This window comes from Canis aureus, chromosome 27 (assembly GCF_053574225.1).
Source record: "Canis aureus isolate CA01 chromosome 27, VMU_Caureus_v.1.0, whole genome shotgun sequence".
Lineage (NCBI taxonomy): Eukaryota > Metazoa > Chordata > Mammalia > Carnivora > Canidae > Canis > Canis aureus.
This window is the reverse complement of record NC_135637.1, coordinates 21,637,790-21,658,279: the sequence shown is the minus strand read 5'-3', so window position 1 is coordinate 21,658,279 and position 20,490 is coordinate 21,637,790. Positions and strand designations below refer to the sequence as shown.

The following is a 20,490-nucleotide window of genomic DNA, read 5'->3' as shown; positions in this document are numbered from 1 at the left end:
ACCAGCATCTCCCACAGATACTGAACCACGGAAAACTTTCTTCAGCATCAGCCCATGTCCCCGCCGCAGAAGGGAAGCACCGCCCCACCAGACTCACCTTTCCTTACTGGAAAAGTCGACGCCCAGCAAGATACTCTCCTCCGTGTCCTGGCGCCCGCTGCTGTCCACCACCACCATGTACCGCACCCGCTCCGCCCAGGCGCTCTCCAAGCGCACAGCCTAGACAGGCAAAGATGCTCTCACTGGGCTGCCTTTCCAGGTGGTGGCCCCTTCTGGCACCAAACCAACATCAAGGACTTTTGTTTTCTATCTTTCCCCCTGTGAGTTCAGGAATTAAGATGAGATTCTTAAGAGGAGGAGCCACGTCTGGTTTATATCCATGAACAAAGGACAGTGCTTGGCTCTGAGGAGACCAAAGTTGGTCAAATGGGTGAACAGGTAAAATCCAGAGAATGAAGCTCTCAACCTAGCATAGACCAACATGGACACCTAGAAAAACTTGCCACTCTCATCTCTTCTTACCAGCCTGATCCGATCTTCACATCGCAGAAGGTTGATCATTACTTGAAGATGTTGAGGCAAGTCACCTGTTGGACCAATGAAGAAAGTTTGAAAAGGTCACCCACACACCTTCTAGGCAGAAACCTTCAAGATCTTGGCTGACGGTGAGGGTCTGGGTGAAGACCTCAGAGTCAAAATCCCTCCAGTTCCACAAGACAACCATCAGAGACTAAGAGGCTCCATTTCTGTTACTTCACTCCTAAATGTTGCATGAGGATGGGGAGATCTAGTTGGTGGCCACGTTTTTAGAAATTGCTTTTATAGCCTAAGATGTGGGTGCCTGGGTGGCTCAGCTGGTGGAGCATCAGACTCTTGATTTCGGCTAGGGTCATAATCTCAGGGTGGGGGATTGAGCCCCATCTGGGGCTCTGTGCTCAGCATGGAGTCTGCTTAAGATTCTCTCTCTCTCATTCTGCCCCATCCCCCACTCATGTGCCTCAGAACTTGGCTCCCTTGACAACCACTATGATCAACATCCACAGCAAGACCTCTGTGCCTGACCACACCATGTGGTCCCTGTGCTGCTGAGTCTTTGTGGCATCTGCCTACTCTGTGAAGTCCAGGGACTGGGGGATGGCAGGTGACATGACTGGGGCCCAGGCCTACATGTCCACCACCAAGTGCTTACACATCTGGGCCCTCGTCTTGGGCCTCCTTCTGATCATTATGTTCAGCATTATTTCTGCCCACTAGCCCACTGATGATCATCCAAGCAATTTCAGAGGTCATAAAATGTTATGAAGGCTACTAGTAGCTGCCCATGCCTAAGCTTTCACCTCTTTTCACAGCAGTTTATATACACATCAGTCTACAACTGAATTCTATAAAGAATTATTACTTTATAAGGAAGGAACAGAATTATCTTTAAAAAACGTTATCCTGGGACGCCTGGGTGGCTCAGCATTTAAGGGTCTGCCTTCAACTCAGGGAATGATACTGGGGTCCCAGGATCGGGTCCCACATCAGGCTCTCTGCATGGAGCCTGCTTCTCCCTCTGCCTATGTCTCTGCTTCTTCTCTTGTCTCTCATGAATAAATAAAATCTTAAAAAAACAAACAAAAACAAACACGTTATCCTATAGGTCCCAACTAGAATCCTGGAAGGATCAATATACTGTATTCATTCCTTTTGCAAAAGTATCTTTTATTTATTTATTTATTTATTTATTTATTTATTTATTTATTTATTTAGATTTTATTTATTTACGTATGAGAGATAGAGAGAGAGGGGCAGAGACACAGGCAGAGGAAGAAGCAGGCCCCATGCAGGGAGCCCAACGCAGGACTCGATCCTGGGTCACTAGGATCACGCCCTGGGCTGAAGGTGGTGCTAAACCGCTGAGCCACTGGGGCTGCTCTCAAAAGCATCTTTTAAATTTTAGGTCAGGTTGATATACGATGTCCAAATTGTACTTCTTGCCTCCAAGAGGACCCAGGGTGTTGGAAGCTTGCCCCTCTCGTCTTGTTCTCTCCATGACAGCATGGTGCAAGACACCCCTCACTGCCACTGCTTTCCCTAAGGAATACTTGGCAGGTGACGGTTCACATTTCAGGAGGACAAGGAGCTCCTCGTTCCCCTGCCTCTCTACCCAACAGCACACAATTACCTCAGCTGGGTCTGGGCTCGCCTGCACCCCACCACCATCCACTCTGAGTCACAGAAGCACACAGATGAAAGCAAAAAGAAGCCCCTTTGTCTGCTGAGTGCCAATGAAAGGGACATTTTCACACAGATAGGCTCCTTTCAGTGGGACTGCTTGTGGAGATGTGGAATTGCTGACTGACATAACTCCCGACTGTGGTCTGGCATCCACACACCGCCTCTATATGTTGAAGTGTTCACTCAGCACTTGAGAAAACAGCAGAGACTAGAAGCCCAAAGGAGAGGCCCTAGCAAGAGTCTCAGATTGGAGACTGGTTGAAATAACCTGAATGATTTCTGCATGGGCAGAATTAACCCTCACTTGTACTCAGCTCTGCAGGATTACTACTGGGACTGTGGGCCATCCAGGGCTCTTGACAGTGATTCTAGAAAAACAAGAATTGACATAAAGTCCAGTCTGTGCCTGCCCTAGGATGGTTTCCTGAGAGCCTGGGACAGTCACCATACCATCCCTCTGCTTTTTTTTTTCCCCCTCCGCTTCTCTGAGCTCATCAGCTATTCCAGTCCTCAGGGGCAGAAGAGCCACGAGGCCTACAGCTTTCTTCTTACTCTCTGATATGTTCCAGAGATGCACAAACCAGCCTGACTTATGCTTTTTATATGGCTTTGCACTCACTTCCCCAAGCTCCACACACTATGAAAACACTTTGAATCAGAGGATGGAGACACTGAATACAAAGGGTGAACAAAGCTGGAGCATTCACTTTGCTGTGTTAAGACACAAACAATGGTTAAATTCCTGACAGGACAGAACCATTAGAGATTCAAGAAAGAAGGCTCTGTTTGTAGTACTACTGTACTCGAAATCATTGTAGTAATAATCAGAGCTTCCTTACACAGAGCACCCATGAGGAGGTAAACAGGTTCTGTGCACACTTTTTTTTTTTTTTTTTTTAAGTAGGCTCCAAACCCAGCACGGAGCCCAACATGGGGCTTGAACTCATAACCCTGAGATCAAGACATGAGCTGAGATCAGGAGTTGGACGTTTAACCAGCTGATCCACCAGGCACCTCTACATGCATACACTTTAAATTCTGTCCTGAGGTACTGCTATTTGATGCCTATTGTGAGGATTAGGCAACTGAGGCTCAGAAGTCAACTGTGACTGCTCGGTAAGGTATAGGACTGGGATCAGAAGCCAGGTCTGTCTTGCTCCAAAACACATATTCTTGCCCCACACTCCACTGCCTCCCTATGCAGAACTGTTTTCTGAGCAGAAAACAAACTTAAATCTTGATCCCTGATTTGTATGTAAAAATACTGACTGATCCCTGGTGTTTGCTGTAAACTGTAAGACACGAAATTCTAACCAAGGCACTCAGATCCAAAATGAGGCTAAATGACTTGAGGTGAGACAACATGTCACGATGACAAGAAAGCTGGCCCTGACTGCTGGCTGCTTTCACCTGCTGTTGTTCTAAGGGCCAGAGGCCTCTCCAGATCACACTGAGAGGCGCTGCTCATCCAAGAAGTGCCTGCAGAGGTTACAGACCTATTATAAAGATTCGCTTGTATGGGATGTCTTCTGGTTCCTCTTTTCAAATTGCCTTTGGTTTCAGAGTCAAGTCACCTAAGAAAACCAGTCTCTTTTACTATAGAAACATTTCTTATTTATGTGTGGTTGGAACTAAATGGACCCAAAGTGGGTCTGATCCCCACTTTATCACTTCTACTTCCAAAACACAAATCCACCGTTAAATAATAAAGACTTCCCACCCCAATGCCTGACAAAGACTTGTAAAGAAATTCTCCAAATGAGAGTTTTCCAAATGCTCAGATAAATGACCAGAGTCCTTAGGGAAAGTACATGGCATCCCAAGGGTGGTTATTTTCAAGGGGACAACATCTGGCTATCACATGTTCTGGTGCATTTGTTTAAAAAAAAAAAAAAAAAAAAATCGTACCATAACTTAAAATCTGCAGTTAACTGATGAACTGTGAGTGGGAAATCTTTACATCCAAACAGAACACTGCTGACTGCCTTACTTCTTCCATAGACACACAGTCCAAGTTCTCAGAACACACAGAACACAGTCCAAGTTCTCAGTGCTAGCTGGAAAACATGTATGACTTACCTGCTCTAGAAAAGAGCTTCTACTTTGCACCAGGCATGATAAGCCTGTGTTCCACTATTTTCTCTGGCCTTGACAGTCAGCAAATTGTTTACTACCAGTAATGGAAGGTTCCTCCATTGCACAGCAAAGAAGTTCTAAGGTAAGAACCTCAATTTACCTGCATGCTTGTGGGGATGCTGAAGACTTCGCTGGCTTTGAGGGCTGTTTCCCTGCTGTAAGAAGAGGGCTGCTCCTTTCACCATGAAAAAGCTCTCACTTAAGCTGGGAAGAATAAAACCAAACACAGTCAGTCTGGAATTCAGAGAGGAAAATGGGCAAAGACACACAACAGAGGAAAAGCTTTAGTGTGGACAATGCACATGGGACAAAACAGCTTTTAGGATCATTTCCCACTGCACTCTTCCCACATCTTTGCTATGAGCTTCCTGCCGGAGAGTCTGTGATGAACTCATGCTTCGGCTAAAACACCCAAGGTTCTTTGGACTCTTGCAAGGTTGGAGCCCCTTCCTGCAGGATACTGTACAGGATCTCCCTGTAACACATCTTCCGAAAATAGAGAGCAACTCTGAATTTTACGAATTTTTCACGTTCTTGCTGTGGAATCTTTATGACTCCCTGACTTAAAACAACTTCAGCGATCTCAGTGCCTTTCCTTGATGGAATATTAAGAAGAGGAAGTTATACTTTCACTATTTGTTTGCATCTTAACAAAAGCCGGACCTGGTGATTTAACTTGGTCAAGGTTACCATGCCACTACTCCAATAAAAAACCTCCAGTTATAACGGATGCCTGGGTGGCTCAGCAGTTAAGTGCATCCGCCTTCGACTCCCGGGCGTGATCCTGGAGTCCCAGGATTGAGCCTCGCATCGGGCTCGCAGCATGGAGCCTGCTTCTCTCTCTGCCTGTGTCTCTGCCTCTCTCTGTGTATCTCTCATGAATGAATGAATGAATGAATGAATAAATAAATAAATAAATAAATAAATAAAATCTTAAAAAAACAAAAACAAAAAAACCCTCCAGTTGACACCATGAATTTCTCAGCAGAATGAACTTTTCGGTTTTTATTATTTTAAACTAGCAATAACATTTACATTCAATATATAACACAAGAAGTTACAATGTAAGTTTCAAAAATTTCATGATTTGGCTATCAAAAAAATCTTTAGCTTACACATAAATCAAGACTATATAAACTGACAGGCTGTATGTAGCTACTAGTTATGACCAATTATTCAAAAATAATGTTAATGCTGAGAATCACCCATTAAATGCACTAAAACTGTTAACAGTGTTCTTTGGTGAAGGGCTGGACCACCTATGATTATCTTCTTTCTGCTTCTTGGTATCTTCCAAATTTTCTCTACTGAGCAAATATTAACTTGTTAAAAGGATTATCTTTTTGATTTTCAGAGTAAGGGAAGATATATACTCTACATTATAATGAAAAAGCATTTTAGTTCTACTAATTTTGTGAAAGATCACAGTTCACAATAAAGGGAACTGTAAAACTCATTAAATCTCTAGCCACCAATTCATATATTAATGATTTGAAGGGAAAAATCTCCAAGAAAAAGCAGCACTTTTTGTGTGCATTTAACAGAAAGCAAAATCGATTCCTGACGGAAATACAGGGTCAGTTTCTGTAAATATAAAAAAAGCAACATCACCTTCTCCCCCAATGTCTAACATTAGCAGTTAAATGTTCTAACCCTTGGAATAAAAACCTCTGTTAAGTCTCACATGCAATTCTAGGTGCTGAGAAAACTCACCACATTGAACTCAGCAGCTCCTGGAATCAGAAAAACAGTGATCTTGTATAATATGAAGTCCACAATAAAATCTGTGACTTCTGCTGGTTGAATCCTCACGCCAACAATAGTGATGCTTCTCAAATACCCAATGGTAAGGCTGAAAAGGCTGCCTCTCTTATTTGGGCCTCTGAGTTACTGACAGTTTTGTAGATTTCATTTACCAATCCTTTATATCCGTACAGCTTTTCTTCACTTAGTAACCCCAACCATGCTGCCAAACCATCCTCTCCACTCTACCTGCTTTATGTTTGTGTTGCCAGTTTTAAGAGCTGGGAAGCCCAGGACTATAGGGTACTGAAAAAGGGGGTGCCCAGCTGGCTCAGCTAGTAGAAGCCTATGACTCTTGATCTCAGGGTTTTGAGTTCAAACCTCATGCTGGGCGTAGAGATTACTTAAAAATAAAATCTTAAAAAAAAAAATACTGAGGGGGCACCAGGGTGGCTCAGTCAGGTCAAGCATCTGACTCTTGATTTTGGCTTAGGTCGTGATCTCAGGATCACAAGATGAAGCCCTGTGTTGGCTTCATGCTGGGTGTGGAGCCTGCTTAAGATTCTCTCCTTAAAAAAAATTTAAAAAAAAAAAGGATTCTCTCCTTCACTGTCCTCTCTCCCCACAAAAAAAGAAAAAGGGAAAAGGAAAAAAAAAAAAATCCCTATTGACCAGAAGCCTGAACACTCTGGAAACAGCCAGCCATTAACAGTGACCTTTGCCTTGAAAATCATGGGCAAAAATTCCCCTTGGTTTCCCTTACATTTCCTTTGGAAAAAAAAAAAAAAAAAAAGAGAACAATGCAAAAAAGAATAGGCTGGTTTTACCCCGTGATTGCTTACAAGGCCAGTTTCTCCTCTGTGTTCCTGTGACTGATAAAGAATGAGAGTCCCCCATCTACACATGAAGTCAGGGCCCATGTGGACTGCGCCCTGGAACACTGCCTCTGCCCTCAGGTCAATCAGGCACAAGCGTTTACTGTAAAGAGCTACAGGGAAGCCCACAAAGCACATTATCTGCCCCAGGCTTGTGAGCCCGCCCTGCGTCTGGGATGAGAGTAACCGCATATGGGGCCAAGAGGCTGTGAAACATGGGCAGTCATAGGATTTATGAAAACAAAATGTAGATACTCTCTGTGAGCTCACTCTAGGCCTTGAGCCTCACACACCTTCTGGGAGGCTGAGAAGAACACCGTTTCCCCTCCAGTACCCCCTAACCCCTGCTGCCAAGGCTCCATGAGGGTTCTCTGTGCCTGGTTTCTAACACAGCAAAGCGTGGTACCGTGATTTGCCAGTCTTGGGGTACTGCCATGGGGATGTCCTTTAAGAAATCCATTTTGGGGGGGGGGCACCTGGGTGGCTCAGTTGGTTGGTTAAGTGTGTGCCTTTGGCTCAGGTCATGATCCCAGGGTCCTAGGATGAACCCCCCACATCCACATCGGGCTCCCTGCTCAGCAGGGAGTCTGCTTCTCCCTTCCCCTCTGCTTCTCCTCCCCGCCCCCCCCGCCCCAGCTCCGATCATTCTCTCTCAAATAAATAAAATCTTTAAAAAGAAAAAAAGTCCATTTTGGGGATGGCACACTCAACTAGGTTCTTGGAGCAAGGAAATACAGACCCACAAACCATACCTCCCCGCTAAAGAAAAACCAGCCTTCTCTCCCAAAATGCTTGTGTCTTTAAAAAGTGTGTGTGACTGAAGTTTCAGAAAAGTTAGACCTAGATAAATAAAACTGAACTGTTTTCCTCCACTGCTTTAAGAAAAATCTTGCTGGGAGAGTAAAAACAAGTTCAGCCTGGGCCCTCCCTGCCCCCGCCCCAATGCTTTTATCTCTGCAATACAAATATGTTCTCAGACACTGGTCACCGCCCAGTTCGGGAGAGGACAAAAGATTAGGGTTTTCTACCCAGCACTAAGGACAGATGAAAACCTCCAACGATGCTCCTCAAAACACCCCAGCCCTCCAAGCATAATCAGCCAGTGTCACCCAGAAATCGATACGTGGTAGGAAGAGAGAGATCAGGTGGGGATACGTACTAATTTGGGCTGGAAACCTCTGAAGAGTGCAAGTTGTGAGCCGGCTGAAGGGAGACGCAGAAGTCAGTGAAATAAAACAGGTTCATGACAGCTGGCTTCACATCTTTAACTGCTCCTAAGCTCCTGCTTCGCACTCCCTCCGGAGAATGATCAAAGGGAAGGAAGGGGCCTGAGTCCTCTGGCAGACAGGCAGGCAGGCAGGCAGGAATCCTCAGCTCCGGATGATGTTCCCACCCAGAGAGCGAATGGCCCTTGTGGGACTCTTGTCTTCCCCTGATATTTGGGTTTAAAAAGGCCCTTGTCCCTGCATATCCAGATGAAAGAGGGCCATTCAGAGGGAGCAAAACAGCTGAAGTTCCTCTAATCACTTTACTCCTACGGCTTTTTGCAGGCCTTAGGAACAAGCACCAGGGTGTGTAGAAAATTGTGAGGGAAAACAGCTGGCCACCAAAGAACAAGTCCCGAAGCAGTGAGGACCCCATTCTGGTTGAAATTGACAGACTGAAGGACTCCTATTTCTGTCAAATCGCCACCCGTTCACCCTACGGTGACCGTGGGCAGCTGCCACAGTTAGCCCAAGTCGTCAAAGCATTTTGCATCCTGAAAATTCGTCAGTCATGCTAATCACTGCCTGAGGAGGCAAAGTGGGGGGAGAATCCAGGTAGAGGGAACTGCGGGTGCACACACAGGAGGGACTCTGAGAACCACAGGCTCGGGGTGCCGGCCAGGGCTGGCTGCAAAGGTAAAGCAGGTCCCGGTCCCCAAGAGTTTGGCACGAGACCCTGAAACCCGCAGAGCAGAAGCCAGTGGGCACTATGTTTTCAGCGCTTCTTTTGGCCCATGAAAGAAATTAGAGCCACAAATAGCCACATGCAAGGCAGAATGGAAATAAGCACCCAAAGAAAGGAGACCTGCTGGTGTTCGGAAGAAGGAAGGGGAAAGCATCTAACTGGTGGGTTTGGGAACACTTGGTGAAGGAGGGAACACTTCACAGACTGCACAGACTCCTGGCGAGGCCTCATCTGGAAGCTTCTCCCAGCTTCTAAAGGATAAATTAATCCTCACAAGAGGATTAAGTGGGACACATACTACAATTATTCTGCAGTGGAGGAAACTACAGCTTGCCCAGGAGCATAATAATAATCTTTACAAGTTGGGACTAGACCCAAATGTCTCTGGTCCACACCCAGCTTCGTAAGCCCTAGAGTGCCCATCGTCCCTATGAGTCCCGAATGAGAATCAGAGCCATTACCCTGATGTCACCTCTGTCCCTGCCTGCCCCCGTGGCTAACTGCAGGGTGGCTGCTTTGCTTACGCTAAGCAAATGTCACTGAGAAGTCAGAATAGGGTCCGCAGCCCTTTTTCCCCAGTAGATGAAAGCATCGTGCGAAGGAAGAACAGCAGACATGATTCAGGGAAACAGGACTCCAGGAGAAGACTTGGCATCAGAGCTCTCCCACCAGCCCTGGGGACGAGCAGGAGGCCTAGGGGGACCACCACCGCAATCACCCTGCCCACTGCCTCCACAAGCCATGGGGCGGGACATGATATCTGGTCCTTGTGTACTAAATGGGAATCTGGAGGAGGAGTTCTGTGGGCAGCACAGCCATGCTGGTCAAGCTTCTGGGCAGGCTTCCTATCAACAGCACTGTCATCCGCAGAGTGCCTGCCATGCGGCAGAAGAAGACTGTGCCAGGTACGCAGCTACACCGTGGTGTCCAGCTCCCACAGCTCTGTAGGCCAGGTTTCATTTTTTCCAAATGACAAATGAAGGAAGCCGGTCAAACTCCTGAAACACAGTCTCTAGGGACAACCTTATTTTTAACCAACTCCTTTAGTGGTTCAGGGGCATACTGGGCTTTAAAATAAAATAAAATGCAGTGGACTGGGAATCCCTATTCCTGGGCTCTCATTTATGTGCTACCACACGTTTGTTCTGATATTCACTTACAGGGCTCTGTTCATCTTCAACAGCCAAATATCTGCAGGCAGAGGAGTACCATGTGAAGCCAAGCCTGCCCAAGTGTCAATAAAGGTAAAAATAATCAACCGCTTTAAGGAATGGGTCTATGTTCGGGTGGCTTGGGTGTGTGCTAAGTCACTCAGAAACACAATTCCTTGAAAAACAGAAATGTGAGGTTTAGAAACACACCACAGAATAATATACTACTGCCCGATTCCCAACTCTGGCTATACATCTGAAGAACGTATAATACTTCTAAAACAAAAAACAAACAAACAAAAAAAATACTTCTAAAACAGTCATGCCCAGGTCCAGCCTCGGCCGATTCTAATGCAAAACGTCTGCAGTAAGTCCAGGCATCTGCTTTTTAAGAAGTTCTGGAAGCTTTGCTCCTGATGCAGAGTTAGAACCCCTGAACTTCATAACAGAAGACACAGAAAACTGGCTTCTGACATGGGTGTCACACAGTATGGTTACAGTAGGGATGCAATCAATGTCTTCTGCTGGTGAAAAATAACACCCATAAAAATGCAGGGCCCTCTCAGAAAGAGAGTAGACACAATTCGGTGCAATGAGGGAAGATCTTGCTGGGTCAAAAAATAATACGCTCCTTGAAGCAGCCAAACAGGTTAGCATATAAATGCATGGGCCCATCTTCTACCAAACCCTTCAGTCACAGGGTCCTGACCACTGAAAGGCAGCCCCACATTATAATACGAAATGACAGTAACAAAACTGACACATCAGCCCTGGGACAGGCTCTGCTGTGGACAAAGCATTCTGGCTAACGTCAGGCACTTGATCTTCATGAAACTCTTCCAGGTAAGGTGAATAGATGTTATCATTCTCATCTTACAGATGAGAAAACAGAAAGTTACTAAATGAAATGATTTTAGTATTTCTAATGCTCCATCTCATTCAAAATCAGAGAATTGGAGCCCGAAGCATTAGGCTCTGAAAAGAATCCCAAACTGACAGGACCGTCTGAAATGAACTGAACTACTTCTATGGGGAAATCAACTCTCGATTCACTCAGCCCTGCACAGTGATGGCTGAGGGGACTGTGGTTTGTCTAGCAAATGTGATGACAACTCGGCGGGGGGAGGGAAGCAACGAATGTAAAGTTGTCACCACAGAAAAGCCAATGAATGCTCGTGAGGGGAGTTTCCATTAATTCCATTTAGATGGGGGATCCCTGGGTGGCTCAGCAGTTTAGCACCTGCCTTGGGCTCAGGGCATGATCCTGGAGCCCCATCTAGTCCCATATCGGGCTCTCTGCATGGAGCCTGCTTCTCCCTCTGCCTGTGTCTCTGCCTCTCTCTCTCTCTGTCTCTCATGAATAAGTAAAATCTTAAAAAAAAATAATAATTCCATTTAGATGAACAAATATTTGCTGGTCAGTGCTAAGTCCTGGGAATGAGGAAATAAAAGACATGGCTCCTGCCTTGGAGCGACATAACATTCCAGGGGGTCAGACAGATGTAGGATAATAACTGTAATGTAATGCAGCAGGTTCCACAGAAGAGGGTTATATAGGGCGCTGCACACGCATGCACATATGTACAAATGCATATACACGGGATGGGCGCCCAGCACAGCCTGGGTTTCTAAGATCTCTCTGGAAAAAACAACACCAAGCTGGGCAAGGATCAGTGAACGCAGAAGAGGGGAGTGGGGAGCAGGAGAGTAGGGAGTTATGTTAGACATACCCCATAACGAACAGAGAAGATTTGGTCTCTGTTGTAAAAGGCCCCACTGTGAATTCATAAATGTCTGTTCTGGTTTACAAGTCAGTTCCGTGTGAGTTTAGTTAGCATAAGTTGGTTTCTCAGAACTTGACCATCCCTAAGTATACTAATAACATTCAAGTTTCAGAATATGCAAAGTTAAGAACCTAACCTTGGGCCTAAAGTTGAGCCATCACCCCGTCAACATAAGTTCTCAGCACCCAAATGCTCAGTACGCCAATAGTACTCAATGAATGTTGTTTTAAACAAACAGATAAAATGTTAATGATGCCTTTAACCTGAATGGTGCTCTACAGTTTTCAGAGAGCTTGCCCCTCCATTTTTTTTTTTCACTTAATTCTTACAATTTCATTCTTCTCCTGAAGGAATCAAGACGGAGAAGGGGGATGACTTGTCTACGGTCACATGTCTACAAAGCGGCAGAACTGGACCGAGAAGCTCCACGTTTGGCACCCCTGCTGCAGGATGCCCGGGTCAGAGGGCACGACGGCCTAACCTGTGGCACCAGAAACGGTGGGCAAAGCTGGGTGGATATAGCTCTGCCTCAAAACCCCTATTGGTGGGGGTCTGCATGGATTCAGACTCCACTCCCAGCAAAGCAGAGTATGAAGACGGAAAGATGGAAGACTTGCTATTTGCTCTCCCTCAAGTCCTTTTGAACTCATGTTCAAAAGTCACCAAGACCCCAGAGTTGTGCCAAGGCCCTGTCCTTCTTCACTTATGCCTCACAGTGCCCCTGGCACAGCCCTGTCCCAAATACCATTCTTCAGAGCACAGGGAAACAAGTAACCCATCTGAACACCTACCGGCCAGAGCTCTCCAAATGCTCTCCTACACTCATAATGCTGAGGACAGGGAAATTCCAGCTCTGCAGGGCATTCTACTTAGGGAACGGGGTCACAGGCAAGAAATGCTGGCAGGGCTCGGTACAAATGTCTCTGCTGCTGGGGCATGTATTGTTTGGCTAGAAGGCGTAGGCTTTTCTCACAGAGAAGGAATGTCCATAAGTATTTCAAACTGTAAGAGACATTCTCCGAAGCCAGCTACACAGCTCTCCTTCATATCAACGGGTAGGAGCAAGCAGCTCCTACCAGGAATATGCCAGAAAGTTCGCAGAAGCAGGATTTTGCCCCTGCCCTGTGTACAAAAGACTGCAAATGATGTGCCTGGAGTTGGCTCTCCAAACCTTCAGATGCTTCCTTCATGCCCCACATCCTTGCCCCGCCCAAGAGCCCTCAGGCCCCCTTGCCTTTAGAAGCTCCTACTAGTGCTATCTTCCTCTGAACATCTGGGATACCAGGATCTAAGCCCCCTTAGGAGGGCAGAAGCCACAAAGGCTGCATTGTGCTGGAAATGCAGTGGCAGCAAAGACAACATAGCCAGCCAGAAATAACAGGCACATGGAGGAAATGTTTTTGAAACAACGCAAAAATTCCAAGGACAGATAATCTCAATGGTCCCAGGTCCTTCGCCCATTCTTTTTGGTATGCAGTCCCATCCCACATTCACTGGGTGCTGAGTCCTAAACTTACCAGCGGTCCCTAAACTTCCTCTCCGGTCCCTCAGTCATCACTCTAGCTCGGGCCCCGCTTGTCCCGGGGAGCCACAAAACACCCACCTCACCCCTGGGCCCCTGCTGCACGCCTGGCTCTATGCTGGGTTCTCAGAACGTCCCTGCAACGGAGTGGGACACACTCTCTACCTGCACTGTCCCAGAGAGGAGCCACCAGCCACAGGCGCCTCCTGAACACTACAGTGTGGGGAGTGTGACTGATTAACTGAATTTGTCCTTTTATTCATTCTAATGCAATTCAAGTTTAATGAGCTGCAAGCGGCAAGCAGCTCTAGTGGAGACGGCACAGGTTCAAGAGCTCTCCACCTGCTGAGAGTCAGGGCAGGGACCTCTGGCCTCTAATCCACCGTACAGGTCCTAACCACAGCTCCTGTGAGGCCATTCCCGGCTCCAGAACTTTCAACGACACATTATGTGTAGAGTCCAACCTGCTTCTGCTAGCTTTCTCTGGTAGCTACAGTCAGCCATTATATGTTGCTAACCTCAGTTTCATTCAGCTGACGCTCTCTGACCTCAAGGCGCTCATAAAAAAATCAGAAAAAGTGATTTATAATAAAAACCTTCCTCGTACTAGCTTGTACACGGTTCCTCCCATACTCCACACGTTCTCTGCTTTCTCTCTGTGCGGTCGTCTTCATCAAATCTTCTACCCTGGCCTCAGCTCACTGCTTTCTTTCTCTCCTGTCTGCCTCCCCACCTCGTGCCCACCTGCCAGCGTTCACACCTTCTCTGGGAAGCCCTCCCTTGCCTCCCCAGCTGCCAGCTGTGGCTCTTCCTTTTTAACATCTGATAGCACCTTCTCTCTTCTTGCAGGTAAGGAAGCTGGGGCTTAGAGCTTAAGTCAATTGTCCAAGGTCATATACCTAAGAAGTGACAGGAACCTGAGGCCCCTGGTTCCCTACCTATGTTTCCAGACATACTTACTACTAACTTATGGTGCAGTTATCCTCACGTCAGTGTATCTGAACTTCACAGTGGGACTACAGGGCCAGAACACATGTAATTTTCTAAAGCTCCTTCCTCACCTGACATACAGTAGATTCTAAGTAAATACTCACAAACAAACTCACCGAGCTGGCTTCCTTTTCAGTCTCAAAGCACCACATGACTAACTCTCCTTGGTAATCTCTGAGCACCCGGCGCTCAGAGTGCTCACCACCCACAGGATGCACTAGCCACCTAAGACTCACCACGTAAAGGCTCTAAGTAGAGATACAGTCACCTGGTGGTCAGGTCCTCTGGGCAACCAAGGGCATTGAACAACACAACTGAGTTCTCCACCTCACCATGAGTGTCTTGACAACTAGGATGAGGACTTCTCCATCTGGGGATTTCCAAGGGCCCAAAAGGCAGTGTGCACTCAATGAGTGTAATGCTAACAGTGAACATCTTCGCTGACTGTCATGTTAAGCAATTTATATGTATTAAGAACCTAGTTCTTGGTGTCTATCTCTGAGAGAAACAGAGCCTCAGAGACGTTGAGTTGCTTACTCATGTTCACATGGCCCAAAGTGCAAGAGTAGGACTCTGACGTACTGGACCTCAGAAAAGCATCATTAAAAATGCTGACTTCTCTTCTCCAGTAATTCAGACTCAAAACCATTTGGAGGATAGAGCCAGGCAGGCATCTGAGTCGGGAGGGGTGTGGTGAGAAGAGCTGGAATGATATCTAAGCAGAGGAGAGGTGGTTGCAGAGACGGGAAGCTGGTTAGAGCCAGGGAGACCCGTCAAACGAGCAAATGTATTAGGGACAATTTGGAAATACGTTTCTGATGGTCAGAGAAGGGAGCTACAAATACATAGGGAGAGAAAATGAGAAGGAACCATGAGATGTTGGATCAGAGGAACGTAGCAGTCCAAACCCATGGTTCCCAAAATTATTTAGAAACTAGAGATGCAGCTGTGTGTGTGCACATGTGCACATATATACATATATTTCCTAATTCTGCCCACTAAGAGGGCCGGAGTGGGGGAACACTCCCACAGTAATAAGCACACCTTCTAAATTCCATTCTCCACTATACAGAATCAGGGCCCCTTGAACAAAAGACTGATTCCAGGCATGGGGCACAGAAAGTACGAGCTGAGGTCTGGAACATCTGGTGTCTGAAAGCAAGGCTGTGCTGAAGGATGGCAGGGACATGTCAGGGGTCACAGAAGCCAGCTTAAATGTGACCCTAGTGACCAAGTCAGAGACTTTGAAGTCAATGATACAACCAATGGATTATAAACCATGGAGTAAAACAGACAAACATGAGTCTCTGCAGATATAAATAAACGTGGGGGATGGGACTAACATCATTTCTAAGTATCGCCCTCAAGAAATACCTCTGAATGATAAAGTGGAAAAGAATAATCATATAGTAAAGAAGCCACACAAAACTCACCATGATGCCAGAGTGAATGTCACCAGAAACTGGACAAAATGAAATCATGTGCCACCCAGTGAGACTCAAGAAATACACAGTATTGCTTCTGTGCTATTCTTGCCAAAGATACACCACCCAAATCTAATCTCCAGAGAATACCACGCAAAGCTAAACTGAGAGACATTCTACAAAATGATAGGCCTATCCCCTGCAAAAGTATCCCGTTCATTAGACTTGAAGAAAGATGGGGGAAATGCGCTAGAATGAAGGAGATACAGGACACCTACAAGCAACATGCAATCCTGAACTGGACCCTTCTATTACAAAGGAGGTTATTGAGTCAAATGGCAGACCTTGAGGGTGGGATGGTGGTAATGAGTCAGGGTCAAGGGCCAATGGTCTGCTTTGTAGGTCTTTGCCTGTATGCAAAAGGGTGACGACAGGCATCAGGCCGGCAACTTGACTCTCAAATGGTTCAGAAAAAAGTTTTGTGCTGTCTTTGCTCTACATTTTATAAACTTTCCTATAAGTTTTATATTGTTTCAAAATCTAAAAAATTTTGGGGACAATGTCCAGTTGGTTGGATTTTGGGAAAACACTACTTGTAACTTTTATTAGCAGATGATAAAAACTTTTCAGACTACTTTATCAGTCATTGCCACTGGCATACTTCACAGCTTTCCTCTTCAATCTTTTGGAGACTTTTTTACCCTCACCAGTGGAGATCTCTACCAGTCTTAGAATGCTTTTCCCTCTCTGCATTTCCCGGGATGGAGATAGCCTTGCTTTGTGCAGGAGGCAGTAGCGAATGATGGGAAACTGCTCTGCTGGCTCCTCCTGGTCTCTGTGTACTCCAGAGTTTGAGGGCTTCGTGCACACACAGCCCTGACCCATGTAAAACCTAATTTTAGCATTTTCCTGCTTGAGACCATACTTCTGAAACAGCAGCAGGAGGCCAACCTGCCCATGCGAGCCTCCCATTGTGAAGGGCACATGAAGTCAGGATGCTACAGGCCTGCAGGATGTGACTCAGCATCCTGTTTTCAATGTTTGGGGCGGCCAGCAGCTTTGGCACTGAGTATTGCCGCTGACCTCACCTCTCCAGACCACAAATACCCAGGTTAATTGGTGGGCCGGCCCGTAACATCAGCTCCCTCTGTAGGCCTCAGGGCTAAATCCAAGACAACCTGCTTATCCACCCAACTACATTAGGTCTTCTTATGAACACCCAGAAGTGTCCATCAGGAAGAGTTCTTCAGAGGAACTGACTTGGTAGTATTTTAAGGAATAGCAGGAATCACACAGCTGATCTTGTTTCTCTCTTTGTTTTGACTACTAGGAAGCTCAAAGTCACATCTGGTGCCACGGTCTGCTAACTGTACCAAGGATATGCTGTGCATTCCACAGATGAATCCTTTCCTGGCTTCATCTTATTTTCCTCTACTTTCCCTATGTCCCACTTTTCTCATTAATTTTAAATTATATTTGTTTTCTAAGAATTTTATAAGGTGCTTCAAATCCCCTTTGGACAAAACTATGGCAGACACAGCATACGCACATTGCCTATGGTGGGTGAGGACTTTTTTTTTTTATTTAACAAAGAACATCCAGCCTTCATCACAGAACCCAATATATACACACTAAATATCTATATGTTGGTTGAATTGATAAATAAAGCAAATAATTCAAAAGCTGCCTCCAGGGCAGCCCGGGTAGCTCAGCGGTTTAGTGCCACCTTCAGCCCAGGGCCTGATCCTGGAGACCCAGGATTGAGTTCCACGTTGGGCTCCCTGCATGGAGCCTGCTTCTCCCTCTGCTTGTGTCTCTGCCTCTCTCTCTCTCTCTCTCTCTCTGTGTCTCTCATGAATAAATAAAATCTTAAAAAAATAAAATAAAAATAAAATAAAATAAAATAAAATAAAAAAAGCTGCCTCCATTACCAGGCTGCCTCACAAGAGACTCTTCTCCCTCCCACCCTACAAGACGGGATTGGCACAGGGGTGCCGGAAGCCTAGAGCCGGCTCCTTAGGGAGCCCTCCTGCTTCATGGTTCAATGCCTCAACCCCAACCTAAAGAGCCACTCCCAAACTTCCACCTGCAACAGACCAGGCACAGGACAGATGGGCTTGGACATATGGGAAATGACAAGTGATATCCAGAGGTGGCAGCTGACCTGGCCCTCTCCAAACCACATCCCACCTTGTGGGAATTTCGGCTAGGCCCAGATTTGGGGAAACACACCTCAATAACTCTTGCCAAACACCTGCCAAGACCTGACTGTGAGTTAACTCCTGCCAGGGCAGGGTGGCCTCCAGCAGCAAAAGCATGAGACATTCCCTAACACAGAACTGCTTCTTTGAAGTAAAATCTTCTTAAAAATAACTTCAAAGTAGCCATTAAAAACCAAATCTGTAAAAAAAAAAAAAAACAAATCTGTAAAAATAAAGGCACACAAGATACAATCACAAGATATGATGCTCCCCAGATAAAGGTCTGGTACAAGGTTCAGTAGAACTTGGGAGGGAAAGAGGTCACACATTGGTGGTTTCTCCTCTCGAATTCCACTTGGTTGACCTTTTGGTCTTTTGTGGTGGAACTGGGAATCTCTGGAGGGGAAGGTCAGGACAGGCAGCTGCAGGAACTGGCACTCACTACCATCAATGAAAATAACAGCTAAAAAAACCCCAAACAGCTACCATGTGTCTAGCAGTATCAGCAAGGACTCTGCACATGCAGTTAAGACTCTCCCTAAGCCTCCCTAAGGTCCCTAAGAGTGAGAAAGACTTTTCCTTAGTTTCGGGGAGGGCAGGTGGCTGTCCCCAGACCACAGTCACACAGGCAGCCAGGTGCCAAGGGCCGTACCCTGACCTGGAGGCCCTGATCCAGCTGGGCACAGGCCTGCCTGTTAGCCCTCTGTGATTTACATGACAGCCTGCCATCTTCCTCCGATTCTGGGGGTACAGTGGGCGGGCCAGCTGGCTTCCCCAATGGTGCACTACCTCCCGCATGAGATTTGTCATGGTACTGACCCCACCCCACAGTGGGACTCACAATCATGCCCCAACCCAACCCAATCACTTGCTTGCCTTGAAAATGGCTCCTCCTGACTCGGATTAATCCTCTTTTGATTAATCCTGTTTTCTTATTGCAGTCTTCCTTGAAGCAGAACGACTTGTTTTGGATATTCTCCTAGTCTTAGGAATTTTCTAATAAGCTGTCCAAATCCAGAGGTCTGACCACAGTACAATGTGCGCCAAAGGCAAGTTCCAAGGCTGGAGTCCTTTCTTTCTAGCCGGCTTCTGACAGCGAAGCGTGGCTGGCCTAGGGCTCTGCTGAGGAGTAGATGAGTCTGAGCAAAGGGTCCACTTCCTCCCAGAGGCCACACCATTGTTCTCCATATCAGGGTCAGACCATAACCCTGACCTGACTAGATGCCCTACAAATATATGACCTTGACCTCAGTGTTGAAATAAAAGAGAAAGACTGGGCAATCTGTTAAAATCGACAGGGAAGGAAAAGAAGTACACTGTAACATAGTACAAGATGGATGGGTCTGAGGACTCTCATTTTCAGATTTGGGAGCCACCATCTCATCTTATCTCCACTTGACAAAGGAGTAAGTGGAGGCCCAGAAATGTCTAGTAACCTGTCTAAGGTTGCACAACAAATGATACCTCTCAGGACAGAACCTAGCTTTTCTGACTCTTTCTCACAGCTTTGTTCCACTTACCACAAGGGTGACTGCTGGTACCAGTGTCAACCATAAAGCAAGACTGGCTCAAGCATTCCCGGTGTGTACACATGCTCGCCTGATGCACTCAGTGCATGAGGAGACCAGGGCCCCATGGCATTCTTCTGAAGCCTAAGTACTGTATTTTGAAAGCTTAATGAACCTACTAGACTCTGAGCAAAATTCAAGTTAACCTTAATAATAAGTTTAATTAAGTTCCAACAGAATCAAATTAACTTTCCCTCTGTCCTTATTTGTCCTCACTCAAGGAGGAGTTTTTCTAACAATAAATTTAACATGTCCCAAAGAAAAATTCTTTTTCTTTTAAAAATTTATTTATTCATGAGAGACACAGAGAGAGAGAGAGGCAGAGACACAGGCAGAGGGAGAAGCAGGCTCCATGCAGGCAGCTCGATGTGGAACTCGATCCTGGATCCCAGGATCACACCCTGAGCCGAAGGCTGACACTCAACCGCTGAGCCACCCAGGTGTCCCTCAAAGGAAAATTCTGATTTGAAAATCAAATGTCCCAACACACCATGAAGAACACCTGAGTTAAACTGAATGGAACAAATCTTAAAAAAAAAAAAAAAAAAAGAGGGACGCCTGGGTGGCTCCGTGTCTCTGCCTTCAAAACCTGTCCTCACCCCCCAAATTCAAGAGCCGTTTCTACTAGCCCTTCTGCCCATGGCTCAGAGCTCTCACCAGGAGCCAGAGAGGAAGGTGTACACCCATTCTTGCTGCTTGGACCCTAGCGGTCCCACCGTAAGCTGTGTGCTTATTAGCAAGTTGCAGGACACCCCCCCACCCCAAACCCCACTAAGAGAGAGAATGGTAGTATATCCCCTTTCCCCAGTAGTCACTGGGCAAGCACCTGGGGGGATGACAGTATCAGCTCCTGTTTACCGTGTGCAGGCACCGGGTTTGGAACCTTGCTCATAGGACCTTGAGCCTCTACCACTTTGTACTGCATG

General features: G+C 46.4%; 1 protein-coding gene across 3 annotated transcripts in view; it reads right to left on the bottom strand.

The window, feature by feature from the left end:
• Positions 1 to 20,490, bottom strand: part of SSH1 (slingshot protein phosphatase 1) — a 61,587-nt gene that overhangs the window by 29,537 nt on the left and 11,560 nt on the right. Inside the window, exons 1-5 of one of the 3 annotated variants that reach the window (XM_077876048.1) lie at positions 18,873 to 19,073; positions 18,028 to 18,195; positions 4,457 to 4,560; positions 523 to 587; positions 98 to 219 (exon numbers count right to left, since the gene is read on the bottom strand). In XM_077876048.1, the coding sequence (XP_077732174.1) occupies positions 98 to 219; positions 523 to 587; positions 4,457 to 4,560; positions 18,028 to 18,113 (377 nt within the window). In that variant the 5' untranslated portion in view covers positions 18,114 to 18,195; positions 18,873 to 19,073. Of the gene's footprint in view, positions 1 to 97; positions 220 to 522; positions 588 to 4,456; positions 4,561 to 8,133; positions 8,631 to 18,027; positions 18,196 to 18,872; positions 19,074 to 20,490 lie in introns of those variants that run through there. The other 2 variants (XM_077876046.1, XM_077876047.1) reach the window with 2 other exon arrangements.